At 46.4% G+C, this 18969-nt stretch overlaps 1 protein-coding gene across 1 annotated transcript in view; it reads left to right on the top strand.

The window, feature by feature from the left end:
* MARCHF4 (membrane associated ring-CH-type finger 4) overlaps positions 1-18969 on the top strand; it is a 111749-nt gene that overhangs the window by 74840 nt on the left and 17940 nt on the right. Inside the window, exons 2-3 of the mRNA XM_003907925.3 lie at positions 10708-10863; positions 16852-17044. Of these exons, the coding sequence (XP_003907974.2) occupies positions 10708-10863; positions 16852-17044 (349 nt within the window). The remainder of the gene's footprint in view (positions 1-10707; positions 10864-16851; positions 17045-18969) is intronic.

Genomic DNA, 18969 nt, shown 5'->3' with positions numbered 1-18969 from the left:
AATCTCTGGAGTGAAGCCTGAGCTTCTGAATGTGTAACAAGCCTCCCAGGTGATTCTTATGCAAGCTAAACTCTGAGAACCAAGAAATCAGGGCTTAGATTGCTTAAGCCCGTGGCCGCCAGCCAGAGAGGGTGGCAGAGCTGGAATTGATTCATAGGAAAGATCTTGCTTTTTTTGCTTTGTAAGAGTCAGTGATACACAGAAGGGGTTCTAAGTGCCTAGGGCCATGATCCGGAACATTAGTGAAGTGTAACTTGTCATCACAGCTCATTTGCACTTGCAACATCTGCTGTTTCTCCGAACATACTGAATATTAATTACAGTGACTGAAAATTAATTTTTGAAGAATTTCACCACAGCTCCTACAAACACCACCACGAAAGTTTTGCACAGCCGAGGCTGGGATCCCTCTGCTTGTATGCAGAGATCACGGAGGGCTGCTCATAGGAGGCAAGAGTATTTGCCACTTAACTTGCCAGGGAGCCTGTGCCTTTGCCTTGGCTTGAGTTCTGGGAAAGAGAGAGAACATGGTGACCTGGCATCCCTGAAATTCCAGGGTAGTGGCCTGGACCTTGGAAACAGGCCCAGCCCACCGTATGCAAACAGACCAATTCTGGTCACGCAAGATTTATCTAAATTATGTTTTTCTATTTAGCCAGGGGGAGAACTGAGAGCAGGTGAGTCTTTAATTGTAGCTGTTTGGTAACAATGGTGATGGTAATGATGAGTTATGCAGAAAGACAAACGGACAGTATATTACACATGTAGGTCATTAGAAATACAGATATGATTATAAATATACACATTAAACGTGACCTTTTTTTTTTCTGCCAGCCCCCGTAAAGCTTGGTTTGTTTATTATGCAGATCATGTTTGACTTCATAGAATTGGATGTTATTTAAATTCAATTATTGTGAGGCTAAGTTCTTCTTTCTAGTACCAGTTGAGTAAATTTAGAGGCAGTTAGAGGGAATAGGTGCATTTGTCTTATACTAGAAAAATTATAGGGAGAAAAGCACTGTAGGAACAAAATAATTATTGTGAAAATGAAAAGCATAGTTTTGGAGGGTTTGGCTTGGATCTGTTTGTTTTCCTTGTCTCTTTTTACATTCTTTTTTTACATTGAAATGATGAGCAGAAAGGCTGGAAAATATTCCATGAAGACAGAAGCAGATTAAACGTGTGTGTGTGTGTGTGTGTGTGTGTGTGTGTGTGTGTGTGTGTGAAAGTAAACTGCTGGTAGGAGAGTAGAACTAGAAATAATTATGTGGTTAATTGGATTTAGTGTAGATAACTACAGCTCATTAAGGCCTTAAATATTTTTTCCCTAGTAATAGAGTTCTTTCTTTTTTTAATCAAATTATCTTGCAACAATGCCTTATTTCCTCTTGCCAGTGTCAACACAGTTAGTCTCCTGAAGCCAAGACTTGGCCTTGGTGCGATCAGGAGGGAAGCAAGAATCCCATTGTGAGCCGGCTGGGAAGGGAGCATGTGAAATGCCATGGACAGGTGGTGCAGCTAAAGGATTGGCCAGGACAGACTCCAACCAGAAAACAAAGAGCTGCTCACACACTATCAGACACCACATGAGGAGAATTCAGATTGGCTTGTCTGTGAACAGCAATGGATTCTAGGGCCATGGGAGATCTTTGAAGGTCATCTTGCCAGCCAGCCTGCCTCCCACAGATAAGGGGGAAACTCACTTAATCATTCTCTAGGGCAGCAGGAGTCAAAGCCTTCTCCATTCATCTCTCCTCCACAATCTTTGTTGGAAAGAAGGTCTTTATGATAGGTTATTTTTCTTGATCCTGATACCAAAATACATTGACCTCCCACAGGTCTGTAGAGTGAAGAAATTACTGCCTGGTGTCCTGAAGGAAGAAGACACTGGAATCTTCTGGTTTCTCCTAGCTTATTTCTGTTCGCTGGCCCCATTGGTGATCCCCTTTTGTGTCCTCCCCCGCCTAACCCTTTCCACCATCCCAGATCACAGACACAAATAGTTGGTCAATATCACACACAGTTTGGTTGTGCCAATAAAATTGGGTGTGTGTGTGTTAGCTGGTTCCTCAAATATAGGAGTCCAAGAAGTGTTACAAAACAGTACTTTCTCTTGCAAGTCTATCATCATAGAGACGACCTAATATGGACACTGGAGAATTCCTACTATCTCTGTCATCTCTCCTTATTCTCCTCCACAAATCCGGTGAATTTTTCTACTTCTATACCCATTCCTCCCCACACCAATACACATGGGCTCCACCTCCACCCTGGAGGGGAAATTCTGATTTTAAGGCTTTAGATTCTCTGAGTCTTCACAGTGGAACAACTACAAGGCAACTGGACATTTCCTGCTGATGTGGACTCCATCTCAGAGTAAATTTTAATGGGTTGCTATGCTTCCAAAAACCTCTGTCCCTTAACTTTGTCTTAACAGATATCTCCCCCTCACCAAGGGTGGGATTGTGAATAAAGTGTGAAGGGGAAGTAAAACCCCATGTTGTCCCACCCCCTAACATAAACACACACCAATTAATACCCAATAAATACTACCTACTGGGAACTGGTTTAGAGGAAAGGGACTCAGGGGAAAGCACAATATGGTTTCTGTCTTGGTGTTAATATCATAACAGGGGAGCCAGCAAGGCCATCTCTTACATCAGGACAAAGAAGGTAAGGGTCTGATGGACAGGCTGCTGTGGGTGGGAGAAGAGACAGAAGGCAGGTGTCACTGCAATGGGCAGATAGGATATGGGCAAATTTGATGGACAGACTGGTTCCACAGCCCTCCTTTTCCATTTTCTTGAGCAAGTAACAACCTCTCTATCTTCTCTATAAAGTGAAGGAAATTGTTGTTAGCTTCATTTAGCTATTGAGGTAGTAGGTGGTATAATGTCTGTGAAAGTGTTTGTATATAGAATTGTGAAATATTTATAACAATAGAATTATTAATAAGAAAATGTTACAGAGAGGAGAAAGAAAGAAAGCCAGAAAATTGATCAACATTTGAAGTGGGTGAGAAGGTAGGCTTAGAGATGAGGAGATCTGCTATAAACTCTTACCTATTAGCCAGCATTTACTGAGAGCTTACTGTGTGCCAGGCATGGAGCTAAACAGACTCTCTTACTACCTTCTTCCCTCAGTTTCACAGATGAGCCATTTTATTTTAAAGGAAAGGACACTTAGTGCTGCCACAAGCATACTTTATTTCTCTAGTCTAATCACCCTAGAACTCTCCTGGATGACTATTTTATGCCAGTCCTCAGACCTTCAGGGCATCCTCCCCAATCTTCACTCTCAGCCCGTGCCTTTTCTTCATATTGCACTTAGAAAATAGAAGAAACCAGAAAGAAAACTTGCCAAGTCCATGATTAATGCTTTATTCCCATCAGCAGCATTTGACAAGGTCCATTGCTCCCTCTTTTCTTGGAACACCATCTTCTTCTTGGCTTTTGGAAAAATATACTCTTGCCATCTCACTGAGCTTCCCTTCTCAGTCTCTTCTGCTGGTTCTTCTACATCTCCTGACCTCTAAACCTTGGCATCCTCTAGCGATCAGGTTTGGTACCCTTTCCTTTTCCTACCTACACTCACTGCTTTGGTTGTCTCATTCAGACACATAACTTTTAACACCATCTGTACACCAAATGACTCTCAACTTTATATCTTGAGCCTGGACCTTTCCCCTAAACTCCAGATTAACATACCTCTCAATACTTATGTGACATCTCCTCCTGGATATCTAACAGGCATCTCAAAGTTGACACTTTCAAAACTGAATTCCCAATCTTTCCTCCAAACCCGCTTCTCCTTCAGTCTTCCCCATCTCAATTAAAGGCAACTCCCTATCCTCCTCATTGTGCAGGTCAAAATTAGCATCATTCTTGACTTTTCGGCTTCTCTCCTTACCACATCCAACCCATCAGCAAATCTTAACATCTACATCCTCAAAATATCTCCTAAAACTGACCATTTATCAGGGCTTCCTCTGCTACCATAGTGGTCTAAAACACCATCATGACTCACCTGGGTGAACACAACACCAGCCTTTATTTGCCTCCAGTCTGTTTACAATAGAGCAGCCAGTGATCCTGTCAAATATGATCAGATCATGCCACTCTCCTCTGCTCAAAACACTCACGATTGCCCATCTCATTTACAAATGCCAAGTCCTTAAAATGATTTACAAGCCTGGCCTGATCTATCCCCTGACTCCTGATCCATGTTATATCTCTGACTGCATTTTCTGCCCCTCTTCCTCTAAACTTCTCTACCCCAGAGACACCAGCCTCTTTGGTTCCCCTAGAACATACCAGGCATGTTTCTGCCTCAGGACCTTTGCACTTGATGTTCCCTCAGTCCAGAATGCTCAGCCCCCAAATAACTGTATGGCTTGCTCCCTTACTTTCCTCGGCTCTTCATTCAAATACCTCCATTGAGTGAAGCATTCATACATAGCCACCCTATGTAGGATTTCAACTCCCCCCCTCCTTCTATTCCATTTCCCTTTTCCCTGCTTATTTTTCTCCATCTCACATAACAGCCTCTTAGGTACATATTCTTTATTATTTTTTTAATCATATTTATTGTCTGTCTTGACTAGAGAATTTTAGTCAGTTCCATTCACTGTAGTATCCTTATCACCTAAAACAAAACCTAGAACATAGTAGGTAAATATTTAATGAATGAATGATAACTGAGCAAGGCCCACAGATGTTAAGCAACTTGCCCAGGGTCACACAGATTGTAACAGCTTGGATATACCCAAGTCTGCCTGAGATTAGAGCCCAAGCTTTTAACCATTGTATTAGTCTTATTAAGGAATATGTCCCTAAACTGTACCCCAAGGCTGATGTTGCTATTGTCTCCTTGTTCTGTTCTCTCAGATTTCCAAACTGCAACATGGTACAGGACTGTCTTTGCTACACTAGACTGTGTTTATTTCTTTCTACTCAGTGGCAGGGTTGCCTGGCATCTGTGTGGGCAGAAGGGGAAGTCTTTGATTTACCTGTCACTACCATGGCAACCAGGTAACCTAGGGACTCCTAAAGCGAGACCTTCAGACTGAAAGAGGTAAAAAATGAAACAAGCTCAAAATAAACAGGAAGAAATCTATGAATGGAGAAACAACTGAGGACTGGTGCCTGCAGCTTGCTGTGTTATTGGCAGTGTTGGGAGGGAAACAATTTCTTCTCAACCGTTACAAGTTTCTAGTTGGGACAGACCCTTGTAACAAAAGACAGATTAACAAGAGAAAAACTAGCAAGTTTATTAGGGTATGCAGTGTGTATCACGTAGGAGAAACTTCAATGAAAGGTAATTCACTGGCTTAGAACTCTGGCTAATATAGCATCTTCAACAAAAACAATCTATTTTTAGAGAAGTGGCAAGACAAAGGAAAAGGACTTTGAGTGTTTATGGGCAGCAACTCCGGGGGAAAGAAAACAAAGGGCAGAAAAACTTTAGTAAACTTTGTTAATATAAATTCCTCTATTGCAGTAAGCCTTGCAGTGAGCTGAGACTGCACCACTGCACTCCAACCTGGGTGACAGAAAGAGACTCTGTCTCCAATATATATATATATATATTTATTTATTTATTTATTTATTTATATTTTTATACATTTATTTATATTAAATTTTTTAATATATTCATATATAGAGATATATAAATTCCTCTGGTGTCATCTGGAGGTTAATGAGAGTCTAAAGCTGTCTTCAGTGTTTACTTTTGTTCTCCCGATGGAGAGGGGGAGACAGGATAACTTTTGTCTTTGTAAATCTAAGTCCTACTTTTATGCAAATAGAGAAAGAGAAGAGAGCTCTCCTAAATCTGCTGCTTCTTAATCGTCTTAGCTCAACACGCCTTCGTATTTTGGGGAGGCATATTATGGTCTCCCACTGCAGTGAGCGAAATACATCTGTTCTCCCTCCTACCAGCTCCATCCCTCCTGCCTCCTGCCTCTAGCACGACCCCACTTAATCCATACAAGAGGCCTGCACTCTTCTTCTGTTTGGCATCCCCTGAAAAGAAGGTTCCCCAGAGGCTCCCAGTGTCCCCATGGTGACACAAGGGATGATCTTGGGCTAGAAGTCAGGGTCCCTTATCCATCCCAGAAGGGCAGAGTCTCTTAGAAAATTATTTAATCTTTACTGTTTTTGGTGACTCAACTGACTCTTTTCTTTCGGCAGTCGTTCCCTTCCTTATCTGTTTCACCTGTCTTAGAGTGACAGTAGGAAATAGAGTTGTAGAAGAAAAAACTATGACATTAAAGTTCTTACAGAAATGTGAGTTAGAATTGTAACAGTTTAACAGGAGGACTTACTTGTGCCATGCACTGTGTCAAACCCTTGCATGCATGATCTCATTTAATCCTTACAGGCCAGGCACAATGGCTTACGCCTGTAATCCCCACACTTTGGGAGGCTTAGGTAGGAGGATCATTTGAGCCCAGGAGTTTGAGATCAGCCTGGGCTACATGGCGAAATCTCATCTCTACAAAAAATACAATACATGTTGCTGGGCATGGTGGCATGTGCCTGTAGTCCCAGCTACTCAAGAGGCTGAGGTGGGAGGATCATTTGAGCCTGGGGAGGTCAAGCCTGCAGTGAGCCATGATCATTCCACTCTGAACCCCAGCCTGGGCAACAGAGTGAGATCATGTCTCAAAGGAAAAAAAAAATCCTTACAACTACCCTTGAGGAGGTAAGAGTTACTTGCCATAGAAAGATGAAGAAATAGAGCCTCAGAGAGGTTAAGAGATTTGGCTAAATTTGCACAGCTGGTGAACAGACACTCCAAAATGAAGCAGCTGTTTCCCAAAACCATGTTCCTCACCACTCCCCCACAGTGTGTCCCTTGGGGGCCAGATGATTAGAGAAGATCCCATTTTCCTTGTTTCAGTCATTCCCAGGGCAGTCTCTGGCCCCAACACTCTGAGCAGATCATTGAGGAAGTGTCTGGTGCCCTGTGCATTAATGAGCCCCTTTGATCTGTGGAGTTTGCTGAGCTCTGCAAACAAGATCACAGTAATCCTCCCAGCCCAAATGCTGGAGCCTCAGTAGCTGGGCCAGAAGGGCTTGTCTTTTCCCATACCCTGGGGCCTGTTCAATTAGTAAGCACACTTTAATTGTACATCGCTGATGTGCTCAGTTCTATGGGGTGTGTAGGAGCAGCTCTAATCTCAGAGCATTTGAAAATGATGAAGTGAAAAACTGTGGGTAATGATGGGAGACTTGGCTGAGGGTCTGAGCTGGGCCAGGAATTGGGGTGGGACCTGGAGAAGGGGAGACTTACAGGCACAGGTGCACGTGGGGCAGCAGGAACCAGAGGATGGAAGGCGGATGAGCAGAGCAGGTGGTGAAGCTCAGAGTCTGATGGCCGTGTGACCTTGAGGGAGTCAGTTAACCTTTCTCCTCAGTTAGGGATATCTATTATATTGAGAGAATTTTACTAGGGCAGACGGGGCAGGAATTCACCTCAGTGTCCATGTAGCACCATTTTGGCTTTTAACAGAGTTTACTGCAAGGAGCGTCTTCCTAATTTTAGCCTGAATCCATCTGGCTCATTTCCACTTCTGTTGTTCTTGGAGACATACAGGTCTGACCAGTAGAAGTTGGCAAAGAGTCCCTGTTAAAGCTTTTTAGAAGCCCTAAACACTAAAAAGATGATGGGCTTTCCCCGAAATGTACATGGAAATACACTAAATCATAACCCACAAAACTTGCCTGAATGCCAGAGTTAAAATAGCTTGTTTCTGGATTCCCCCCAACCCCCACAGCAAATCCCTGATCATCACTTCCTTTATCAAAGTTAAAGTTTTCTAACAGTTTGTTGTCCTTGCTTTATTTACTTTTTTTTTTTTTTTTTTTTTTTTTGAGATGGAGTTGCGCTCTGTCACCCAGGCTGGACTGCACTGGTGCCATCTCTGCTCACTGCAACCTCGGCCTCTGCCTCTTGGGTTCAAGCAATTTTCCTGCCTCAGCCTCCTGAGTAGCTGGTATTTTAGGATCATGCCACCATGGCCAGCTAATTTTTGTATTTTTTGTAGAGATGGGGTTTTGCCATATTGGCCAGGCTGGTCTTGAACCCCTGACCTCAAGTGATCCACCTGCCTTGGCCTCCCACAGTGTGGTATTACAGGCATGAGCCACCTCACCCAGACCATCCTTGCTTTCTAATATTTGTAATGCCAGCAGCAAGTCCCTATGTTGCCTTTTGGGGTTTTCTTCTCCCTAAAGGAAAATGAATGATTCTCTGGAGGGGAAGCAGCATAGTCCTGCCCTCTTGACCCTTAGCCAGTCACTGGGATTAGGCCAGGTCACGCTCCTCCTTTCTCCACCCAGATTTGCATGCTGAGGCTCGGGGGGCTCCCGTGAGCCCTGATGGTCCCACAACCAGAGCCCAGGTATTGTTATCAGCTGTGCCCCAGGCAGCAGCTCTTCCGGCTTGTCTCTTGGCTGCTGCTTGGGAAGCAAGGCGTGGAGACTTCACTGTCGCTCAGCACTGTTGCCAGGGACCAGAAGTAATGTCTCTTACCTGATGGGCAATTTGACATGGCTGCTTAACAACCCGATTAATCAAACCCAGCTCATCCTGTTAGAATTAATGAGCCTGGAAATGCTGCCACGAATAATGAGGAATTTCGCCCCTCCCCCAGCACGTCTCTCCACTCACCCCCTCCTGTTTCCTTTTCAGAGTCATATAGCAGCTCCTCAGTACAAGGGCACTTAGGCCTTGATGAGTGTGCCGAGTGCCCAGCAACGTGGGCATGTCCCGCCTCTTCTTTTCCTCTCCAGGAGGTGGCTGCCTACCTGGAGCCAAAGGCTGGCCATGTCCTAGAGAAGCAAAACCTCTCATTCATAAGACAGATACGCATGCATTCAGCTCTCAAAGTTGTGTTGAGTATCAAAATTTACCAGGCCCTTTACTAGATGTTAGGGCTGCAAAGATGGGTAAGACATTGTCCCTGTGAGGGGCAAATGGGGGTGCGCTATAACAGAGGGTATGGGAAGGGCCTGGAGCCACAGCAAAGGGGGCCTGTTGATACTGGAGGAGCAGAGTGGGGAACCAAGGAGGGTTTCATGGGGATGAGCACCTGAGCATTTCTGCCAAGTTCATTCATTGCACAAATACAGAGTGCCAGGCACTGAGCAAGATGTTTGTTCCCAGAGTTAACAAAATGGATGTGGTTCCCATTCTCATGGAGTGGGCATCTCGTTCCTGTTCCGCAAGGCATTGCAGGCAACCTGAGAAGACACTTGATTTATTTTTTCATGTACTTATTCAAACATGAAAACTTATTTAGGGCTTGCACCTTGGGTACAGGGCTTGCCACTGGAGGAAAGGGGTGCAAAGATGAATACCTCACCCTGCCTTGTGGGGCTCCTCTGGTGGGTAGACAGGGATATGCGTAGATCCTCATAATGATGCGCCAAGCATGCTAACAGGGATGTACCCAAGTCACTCAGCATAAGGCACTCAGAGCTCAAAGCACTGTGCTCAACCTGGAGCAGCCAGGGACCACTTCCAGTAGGAGGCGGCATTCAAATCATCTTGAAGACAGAGAGTAACAACTGACAGGTAGACCAGGTGCAAAAGGACATTCCAAACCTCTTCCAGGCCACTGTGAGATCCTTGAGTGATAGGAGTTGAAATGGAAAAGAAATATGATTCCAGGAATCTTAGAAGGAAGAGCCGATTCTACAGTCTGCAGCCAAGTGCGTGATTATAGAGGCAGATGGAAATCCATAATTTCAAGACCAGCCTGGGCAATGTGATGAAACTCCATCTCTACAAAAAAATAAAGAACTAGCCGGACATGGTGGTGCATGCCTGTAGTTTCAGTCGTTTGGGAGACTGAGGCCAGAGGATCACTTGAGCCCAGAAGATCAAGATTGCAGTTAGCCACGATCGTACCACTGCACTCCAGCCTGGGCAGCAGAGTGAGATCCTGTTTCAAAAACAACAAACAAACAAAAAACACAGGTTTCAGCCACGACCATCTGACATATGGTCATGGGACGTTCTGGAGAGTGAGCCCAAGGCTGCAGTCCACTCAAAGGAGGTTTCAAATCCTGACACCATCTTGCTCAGTTGAGTCCTCGGCCTCTCTGATTCCAACCCCTCCAAGCTGGGCTTCCCAGCTAACCCCAGCCAGGCCCAAGGGTGGCTGGAGGGACCCAGGCCTTCAGTGAGGGCATCTGCCCAACATCCTAGATCCCCACATCTACACTGGCTAGAGCTGATGGCGGCTTTCCCTTTAACTTGGGTCTGAGCCTTCCAATTCAGTCTCCACTAGCTAGCTTTTGATATCTGTGTTGCCTGTCTGTCCTTGAGGGCATTTGAGTTTGCAGCCCTTGGCCGAGCCTTTACAGAGACGCTTCTGCAGCCTGACACCCCACTGTGAACAGCAGAGGCTTCCGCAGAAGCCAGCCCACTCATCTTGGTAGAACCCTAGGAATTAATAGCACTGTGCTGTATCAAGTAGGAGCAGGGGCTCAGAGCTGTTAGTTGTGCTGACCAACATGGCTTGGCTCTCATGGTGGGGGTGCAGGAGCCCAGGCCTCCTCTGTGGAGTCTGGTGCCCCCAAACAAAGCCTGTGGCCTACTTGGGTGGCCCAAACCAGGCTGCCATGCTCCCGCCCATCACCCACCCACTAGCTACCGTAGGTCTCAGCCTCATCACCTTGTGCTCTCTCCCTGCAGGGGGAGCTGCTGAGCCCGTGCCGCTGCGATGGCTCGGTCAAGTGCACCCATCAGCCTTGCCTCATCAAGTGGATCAGCGAGCGGGGCTGCTGGAGCTGCGAGCTGTGCTACTACAAGTACCACGTCATCGCCATAAGCACAAAAAATCCTCTGCAGGTACGACCCAGGGCTGCCCGGTGGGGATGCTGCCTGGTGGGGCTTCCACACCACCTGCTTCAGCAGGAGGCTTACTTCACCTTAGATTCAGGACAGTTTGAGGGAAAGGAAGGAGATGGGCTGGTTGGGCAAGCACCGTGGGCGGCATGGGGTAGGAAGGGATGAAAGGATATTTGTGTTTTCTCTTAAGCTTCAGTAAGAAGAAGAGGAAGAGATGGGACAAAGAGAGGGAAATAGATACAGAAGGAAAGAAGTGTGGAGAATCAGATAGAAAAGGGAGAATAAGTGATGGATGAATAAATGAATGCAGAAAGGAGAGGAAGAAAGAAGGAAAGGAAAGGAAAGGAAAAAATGAAGAAGGGAGAGAAGAAGAAGGAAAAGAGAAGGGCCAGAGGGCAGAAGAGAACAGGAAACAAAAAGACAGAAGGTGGGAGGGGTGAGGAGAAGGACTGAGATCAAATTATGGGCTGGTAAAGAAGAAATAAAGACTAGGTGTGGTGGCTCACGCCTGTAATCCCAGGACTTTGGGAGGCAGAGGCGGGTGGATCACGAGGTCAGGAGATTGAGACCATCTTGGCTAACATGGTGAAACCCCGTCTCTACTAAAAATACAAAAAATTAGCCAGGTGTGGTGGCGGATGCCTGTAGTCCCAGCTACTCAGGAGGCTGAGGGAGGAGAATGGCATGAACCTGGGAGGTGGAGCTTGCAGTGAGCCAAGATCGAGCTACTGCACTCCAGCCTGGGTGGCAGAGTGAGACTCCGTCTCAAAAAAAAAAAAAAAACAAAAAACAAAAAACAAAGAAGAAGAAATAAGAGTAGACTTAATGGCACTTCTCACACATCAATGTGCATGTAATTGATCTGCAGTCTTGTCAAAATGCAGGCTACTCAGTAGGTCTGGAGCAGGACCTGTTGATGCTTCTGGTTCAGAGACCACTCTTCCAATGGCAAGGGACAGAGGTAAAACAGAAGAAACAGGAGAGGGAGACAGAGAAAAATGGGAATATAAGCAATAAGAAATAGAAGAAGGGGAGAGAATATTAAAAAGCTATCCTGGAAAGGCAGGTAGGACCAGGGTGAAATGAGGGCCTGCCACACATATTCAGACAGAACTTAGGGCTCCTCTGACTGCCCCCACCACTCTATCCCTGCCCTGACACATCCATTGTCCCCAGAGGAGCTGGCAGGCCTGTGCCGCCCTCACAAATGCCCCAAATCAAGCAGCTCTCCTTCGAGGCACACACACATACAGAGAGCATTTTGCTTCTGAAAATACCTCCACATATGCATGATCAGCCAATTAAGCTGCCACATAATCAATTAGTGAGCACGAGAGTGAGGATGGGGACTTCAGCTCCTGGCACAGTCTCACTCCTCCTCTCTGGGGTGGTGGTGGAGGGGGGAGTCCTGAAAGCCCAGGAGGTGTAATGGCGGTTGGCGAGGGGGGGCGGTGGCGATGGGGTCTTTGTATGGAGGAGCAGCTGGAAGCACCCACAGCTGTGGTGTCCAGGTGTTTTGTTTTACACCCCATGGAGTTTTACATGGGGCAATCCCAAGAATGAGTCTCTGTGTGTATGTGTGTTGCACACACAGGTGTGCTGGGCTTGTGGGGCATTTCTGGAAGGTAGCACTAAAAGCCCCAGGCACCTTAGCCCTCTTAGTAGTATACCAAGGGGTCATAAAGAGATGCCTTTCCCTGCTGCTGGTTCCATCTTCAATTCATTTCAAAATCTCAAAGTGTCTTAAAATAGCAGTGTCACGAGACAGCTGACTCCACATCCTCTGGGCTCCAGCAGGGGTCTGAATGCATTAACCCTCCCCTTTCTTTTCATCCAGCTCAAGCCTCAAGAAAGGGTCAGATTCCAAACCTGTGAACCCAGCCCAAAGCACCCTTCCTTGGCTCTACCCTTGGCTCATAAAGTGAAAATGCATTTAGGGATAACTTTCTCCTGGGGGTAAAAAACGAAAAGGTTATTCTAATCTCCCAAGTCAGGTAAGCAAGTGGCAGTGTTAGCAATATGAATCTATGAGGATCCATATGCATCTATTCCTGAGTCCCTACCCTGTCTTCCACTGTGAGTTTCTTGACATTCACTAGTGGAGGCTCCCTCTGATTCTGTTACTCCTGGAAATGCAATGGTGTGTGCTCAGAAAATGCCATCTCACTTCTGGATAGCACTGGAAGAAGGAAGTAGTTTGGATTAGAAGCAATTTTGTGGGGTTGTGGTCCAAAATGTCCCAATTATACATCCTGCACTCCTCAGGTCCAGCAACATGTGAGACAGCTGCCTGCTTAGCACAGTGGGCAGCCTCTGGGCTGCTATGCCCCAGCCCGGCTGGATCATCTACAGTGTAGGATGGAGCTGGCAGGCCCCACCACAAGTGGGTGGAGCGATGGATGGGAATCCCAGGACTGCCTCTGCTACCAGAGAGGGGAAGTTCCTTCCAGGTCTCCTGGTTATCTTACCTCCTGGTTCATGCCCCAGACAGAGTCATGAGAAATAGGTCAGGCATGGTGGCTCACACTTGTGATCTCAGCACTGATGGAAGGCTGAGGCTGGAGGATCACTTCAGGCCAGGAGTTCAACACCATCCTGGGCAACATAATGAGACCCTGTCTCTACAAAAGAAATTAGCTGGGCATAGTAGCCCATGACTGTAGTCCCAGCTACTCAGGAGGCTGAGGCGGGAGGATTGTTTGAGCACAAGAGGTCTATGTTGTAGTGAGCTATGATTATGCCACTGCACTCCAGCCTGGGTGGCAGAGCGAGATCCTGTCTCAGAAACAAAGAAAAAAAGTAGTGAGAAATAATACACTATTTAGTGTCCAATGGGGCATCATCTTAGCGACCCTCCAGAAGCAATATTTCCAGCCAGAAGAACCACTGAGGAAGGAGGCACAGCATGGCTCTGAGGGTCTCAAGGCTTTGTGGCTGCTTCCTACCCTCTCTTTGTTACATCTGAATTGCAATTATTAATGAACATTTAGTTAGTGCTTATTAGGTGCCAGTCAGTGTTCTAAATATTCACATATATTGTATAATTCAGTCCTGAAAACCACCCAGTGAAGTGGGCACTATTATTTTTCCTAATATACAGATGTGAAGATGGAGGCACAGAAGGGTTCAGCAACGTGCCCAGGCTGACACAGCTACTGAGTGGTAGAGTGGATGTGGGGGTCTGACTCCTGGTCCAGGTCTTACCCTCTGCACAGGCACGTTTGGGAATACCCCCGCCTTGACACGCTGATCTGTATTTTTGCGGAAACATCATTAAGAACGCCCTTCAAAGCACGGTTCAAGAGTGATTTCATTTCACATAACACTCTAGGAAGCAGGAAAGACCAATTATTTCTATTTTACAGAAAGGAAAGTTGAGGGTCCTCATGATTTCTTGACTTCTCCTAGGTCACACTCAGCGCGTAGGAGCAGAGCCCAGTTAGGATCGGGTCATCTGATCCCTCACTCGGTGCTCCTTGCTGTTCTAAGACGCACAACATCCAGTCTCTGTGCTCTTCCCCTTGTCTCTCCGTTCACTGGTGCTGCAGGATGAGAGTTCAGGGGATGGAGAAACCTCATGATACTGAGATCAGAGTGGGGATCTGGTGGCAACCTGGTACCCCGGGTGCCCATCTCCCCCTTCCAGCCCTCCTGTGAGTTTTCAGAGCTCACTCACTCTCTGCTTTCTCCGTCATCTCTGTGGAGCCTCATATGGGACAGACAGGAGGAGAGTGCCTTGTCCATAGCACCCCACCCTGCTCCTTCGTCACGCTTTACGCTGCAGTCAGAAGCCCCATTTAGGTTCCACAGCTGGCTTCAGAGCTGGTAGAAGGGGTTTTAGGGATGAAGAGAAGCTTTCTGTGCCTCTATATTTGGCATTTTTGAAGTCTAGAGGAGCAGGAGAAAGTGAGGATTATGGATGCCTCAGTGGTAGAAACAAAAACTCAGCCAGAAGCCCTCTTTCCAGGCAGCAGGGCAGGCCCTGGAAAAAGCATTTGTTGTGCATGAAAGAAGTCTGTATGATGAAGTCATCTTCTGGAAAATCCTTTCATTATGTGTAACCCTAGGCAGGGGAAACAGTGGAAAATGTAAAGCCCCAATTACCTGTAATGGAGCCTATCTGTATAATTAAATGTAGAGGCTCATGTCCTACGTCTGGACCAGCAAGTGAAATGCTTCCCTACAGTTACAATTCCCTGGGGGCCACTGGCCAGGCCAATCCCAGCTACAGCCAGAATGAATCAATGCTTCCATCCAGGTCTCCCTGTTGGCAGAGGGAAAATAGTCTGCCTTTTCTCAGAGTTCAGAGTGAAATACTTTCTGGGGGTGTTCTTTGCAGAGTGTTATGCAAATGTCTCCAATTGAAAGATGTCCTTCTCCCCACTTTCCCAAATTTGATCCTGTCAGTCCTCTGCAAAAAACCATTCATATCATCACATCTACACTTAGGACAAAGCACAAAGTCTCTGCATATTCTACAAGGTTCTGTGTGATCTCTCATTCTTCCTTTTCCAGTTGTCTCACCCCACAAGCTCTTTTGCTGTCTCACTCCACCCACTCTTATCTTCTCCCAGGCTTTTATCCTTCCCATGCTTTCTTCTGGCACAGGCCTTTGCACATGCTCTTCCCTCTGCTGGGAGCAGTCTTCCCTCCTTTCATTGCCTAGTTGACTAGTAACCTAGTCAACTCAAGCATCGCTTCCTCTAGGAAGTCGAATCCCCCTGTCACCGGCTCTCACTGTGCCGTGTTCCTCCCTGACTTACCCTTGATGAATTGCATGTGCAAATAATTATATTGTTGTCTAAGTTCCCTAGACTATAAGCTCCATAAGGGCAGGCACCTTGTCTGTTTTTGCCTAGGGCTTCATTGCCAACACCTAGCATAGTGGCCAGCACATAGAAAATACTCGATATGTATTCCTTGAGTAACTGCATGAATAAACCCCAAGCTAGAAATCTAACTCCTGACTCCTTCAGACCTATACTGCCTGGACCAACCATAGAATCATAGAATTTCAGTGTTGAAACTCACCCACACCCTAGCCTTTAACCCACCTGTCAATACTGCTATAAGCACAGGGCTTTTTCTGTTAAAAAATGAAATAATAGTGTTGATATACATTCAGTAAAATAAGCTGTTTTTCTTCTCTCTCCCCACATCTCATTCCCTGGTCTACTGAATTGGTAACCTCTAGCATATAAATTAAGTGGCATGCAAGGTGATGTTGTAGAAAGCAAGAAACAAACAAACAAACAAACAAAAATCAAAAACAAAAAAGCCTGTGCACTCTCAGCACCTATTAGTTAGAAAATAGACTGTGTTTCTCTGAAAAGAATCATCTGGGAGCAGGCCAGGCGCGGTGGCTCACGCCTGTAATCCCAGCACTTTGGGAGGCCGAGGTGGCAGATCATGAGGTCAGGAGATCGAGACCATCCTGGCTAACATGGTGAAATCCTGTCTCTACTAAAAACTACAAAAAAATTAGCCGGGCATGGTGGCGGGCACCTGTAGTCCCAGCTATTCAGGAGGCTGAGGCAGGAGAATGGGGTGAACCTGGGAGGCGGAGCTTGCAGTGAGATCATGCCACTGCACTCCAGTCTGGGCGACAGAGCAAAGACTCTGTCTCAAAAAAAAAAAAAAAGTCAGGGGGCCTAGAACACCACCCTCACTAGCTCTGCATTTTCATCATTCTCTCCATTTCTCTGTCTATATCATAAACAAGTCTAAGGGTCTTCCTTTCCAATCATGCCCACCTAGAGCCCCCTCCTTACAATTAACTGTGATCATTTGGTGTGATAGAGATTTTCTCTGCATCTAAAGTTCAATGTGAAATTCAGAAACCTGCAAAATGCACATTGTACCACAGGTTGGAAAGCCCTGGCTTAAATCTTAAATCAGAGGTGGCTGTTGGAGCAGCAGACGGAAGAGGGGTGGGAATGGGATGAGGGCATCCAAACGACTGCTAACTGGCCACTCTCTCCCCCACAGTGGCAGGCCATCTCTCTGACGGTCATTGAGAAGGTTCAGGTTGCAGCCGCCATCCTGGGCTCCCTCTTCCTCATCGCCAGTATTTCTTGGCTCATCTGGTCAACTTTCAGCCCCTCGGCAAGATGGCAGCGCCAAGACCTTCTCTTCCAGATCTGCTATGGGATGTATGGCTTCATGGACGTGGTGTGCATAGGTGGGTCTGGGGGCTTGCCTCCATGGGAAGTGGGGAATCACGTGCTCATGGGATGGACAGATCCCTCAGGATCCCCCATTGTGGGAGGCTGAAGCAGATATGGCCCCAGGCTTGAGACCTCTGAGCTCAGGAGAGGCCAGAGGCTTGGATTCAAGGAGTGGATGGGAAGGGGGAGGAGGCAGGGAAAAGAAGGAAGATCTAGATATTTCCCAAACAAACCTGTCTGAAGATAAAGATGAGGCTTGCCTCTAGGAGGATTTGAGAAAAATTGTTAAGTCTATGCACCTCAAGCAGGGTGTGCATGGCCTCCTCTCCACTGTGCACCCTACACTGCCAAGCATGACAAGGGATGCCTGCCCATTTCATTCCATTCTCTTCATAGCAAACTGCCTAGAGACAGCCATGGTTGAATCTGCTCCCACTCCCTGCCTTATTCCAGCTTTCTCTAAGCCTGTTTCAACGCCGTGAGTTTCTCTAGTCCAGTGGTTTTCCAGCTTTGTGTAGTACTGGGGCCTCACACACAGCTCCAGGCTCCCCCATCCCAACCAGGGAATGGAAAAGGAATGTTGCACAGGGAGGCTTCAAATTCTCACTCCTGTTTCATCATGGCATCTGTTCTTTTATCTATTTACATGTATTTCTGTTCCAGATAAAGTTTTGTTTAAAAAGTTTCAGTGTTTTAGAAAAAAAAAATTGGAACCCACTGCTTTAGACCCTACTCCTTCCCTGACACCACCCCCAAGTTTGTATTCTTCCTTTCTTCCACCATGTAGCTTTGGTGGTGGAGGGCTGGGTCTTTCCCCTCCCTCGCCCAACAGATGATTGTGGCTCTGTTGCAGCTCTGAAGACGCGGTCCAAGCAGCTAAGGAGGTGGGGAAGCTCTGGTCAGACATCCCACCCTAGAACTCTCAGGTTATCCCCTAAGTCACAGTCCTGGGAACATTAGAGTTCCACAGTTATCCTCTCTGGGCGTTATTAGTATATTGTATTAAATATGCTACACTTCTCTGTTTGGCAGAAAAATATCTATTAGCTAGAATTTGGCTGGGCTGATGTTTGTGTGAATTTCTTTGGAGTTCTTTAATATTTGGGATCAGAAAAGCCTGGAGACTTACATACTTGTTATAGTAGCCAGATACCAGGGATGCTGGAACTTGTAAACTTGTCTAAGCCATCTTGCTGTCTCTCCAAGTTAGCTAAACCAATATATCAACTCCAAGTTCAAGAGTCTTTTCATTATAGCACCTAGGCAGTGAGAGAAGCAGGCGGCCCAGGTTTGGAGGACTATGAACGGGGAACAATTTGACATTGATGCATTCTAATTTCTTTCCCCCTCCCACCAAACTCTCCTCCTACTCCTGCTGAGCCCTGGATTATTGATGCCAAAAGCCAGGTGTGTCTCCATATGGAGGTTTATAGCAGCTCTGGCATGGAAGGGGGAAACAGTGGAGGGGCCCCTCTAGCTGCCCTTCATTCTCCTTCAGGCAGGCTTTAGATCAGTCTCTGATGTGTCCTTCTATGAGACACGCTTTCCTGTCACATGATGTATTAGTCAACTAGTCAGCACTGGCTGCAATAACAAACAATTCCACAAATCGCAGTGCCTTACAACAAACATTTATTTCCCATTCAGGGGTTTGGAAGATGGCTTTGGCTCTGCTGAGGTTGGCTGGGTTTAACTTCTGGTTGTGCATTGGGTTCAGGCCTGCTCTGAGTGTCTCCTCATGCTGGGACCCAGGCTAAAGGAGCAGGGACTACTGGGTGTGCTGTTTTCCTGGTTGAATGCAGAAGCACAAGAGGGCTTGGTGGAAACTTGCAATGCATCTCAAAACATCTGCTCAGAACTAGTGCACTGTCCGTTCTATCCACAGCCTATTGACTAACACTAGTCATTAGTAAGTCCAACATCAATAGGGTAACTGGGC

The sequence above is a fragment of the Papio anubis genome, chromosome 10 (assembly GCF_008728515.1).
Source record: "Papio anubis isolate 15944 chromosome 10, Panubis1.0, whole genome shotgun sequence".
Lineage (NCBI taxonomy): Eukaryota > Metazoa > Chordata > Mammalia > Primates > Cercopithecidae > Papio > Papio anubis.
This window is presented reverse-complemented; position numbering and strand designations above follow the sequence as displayed.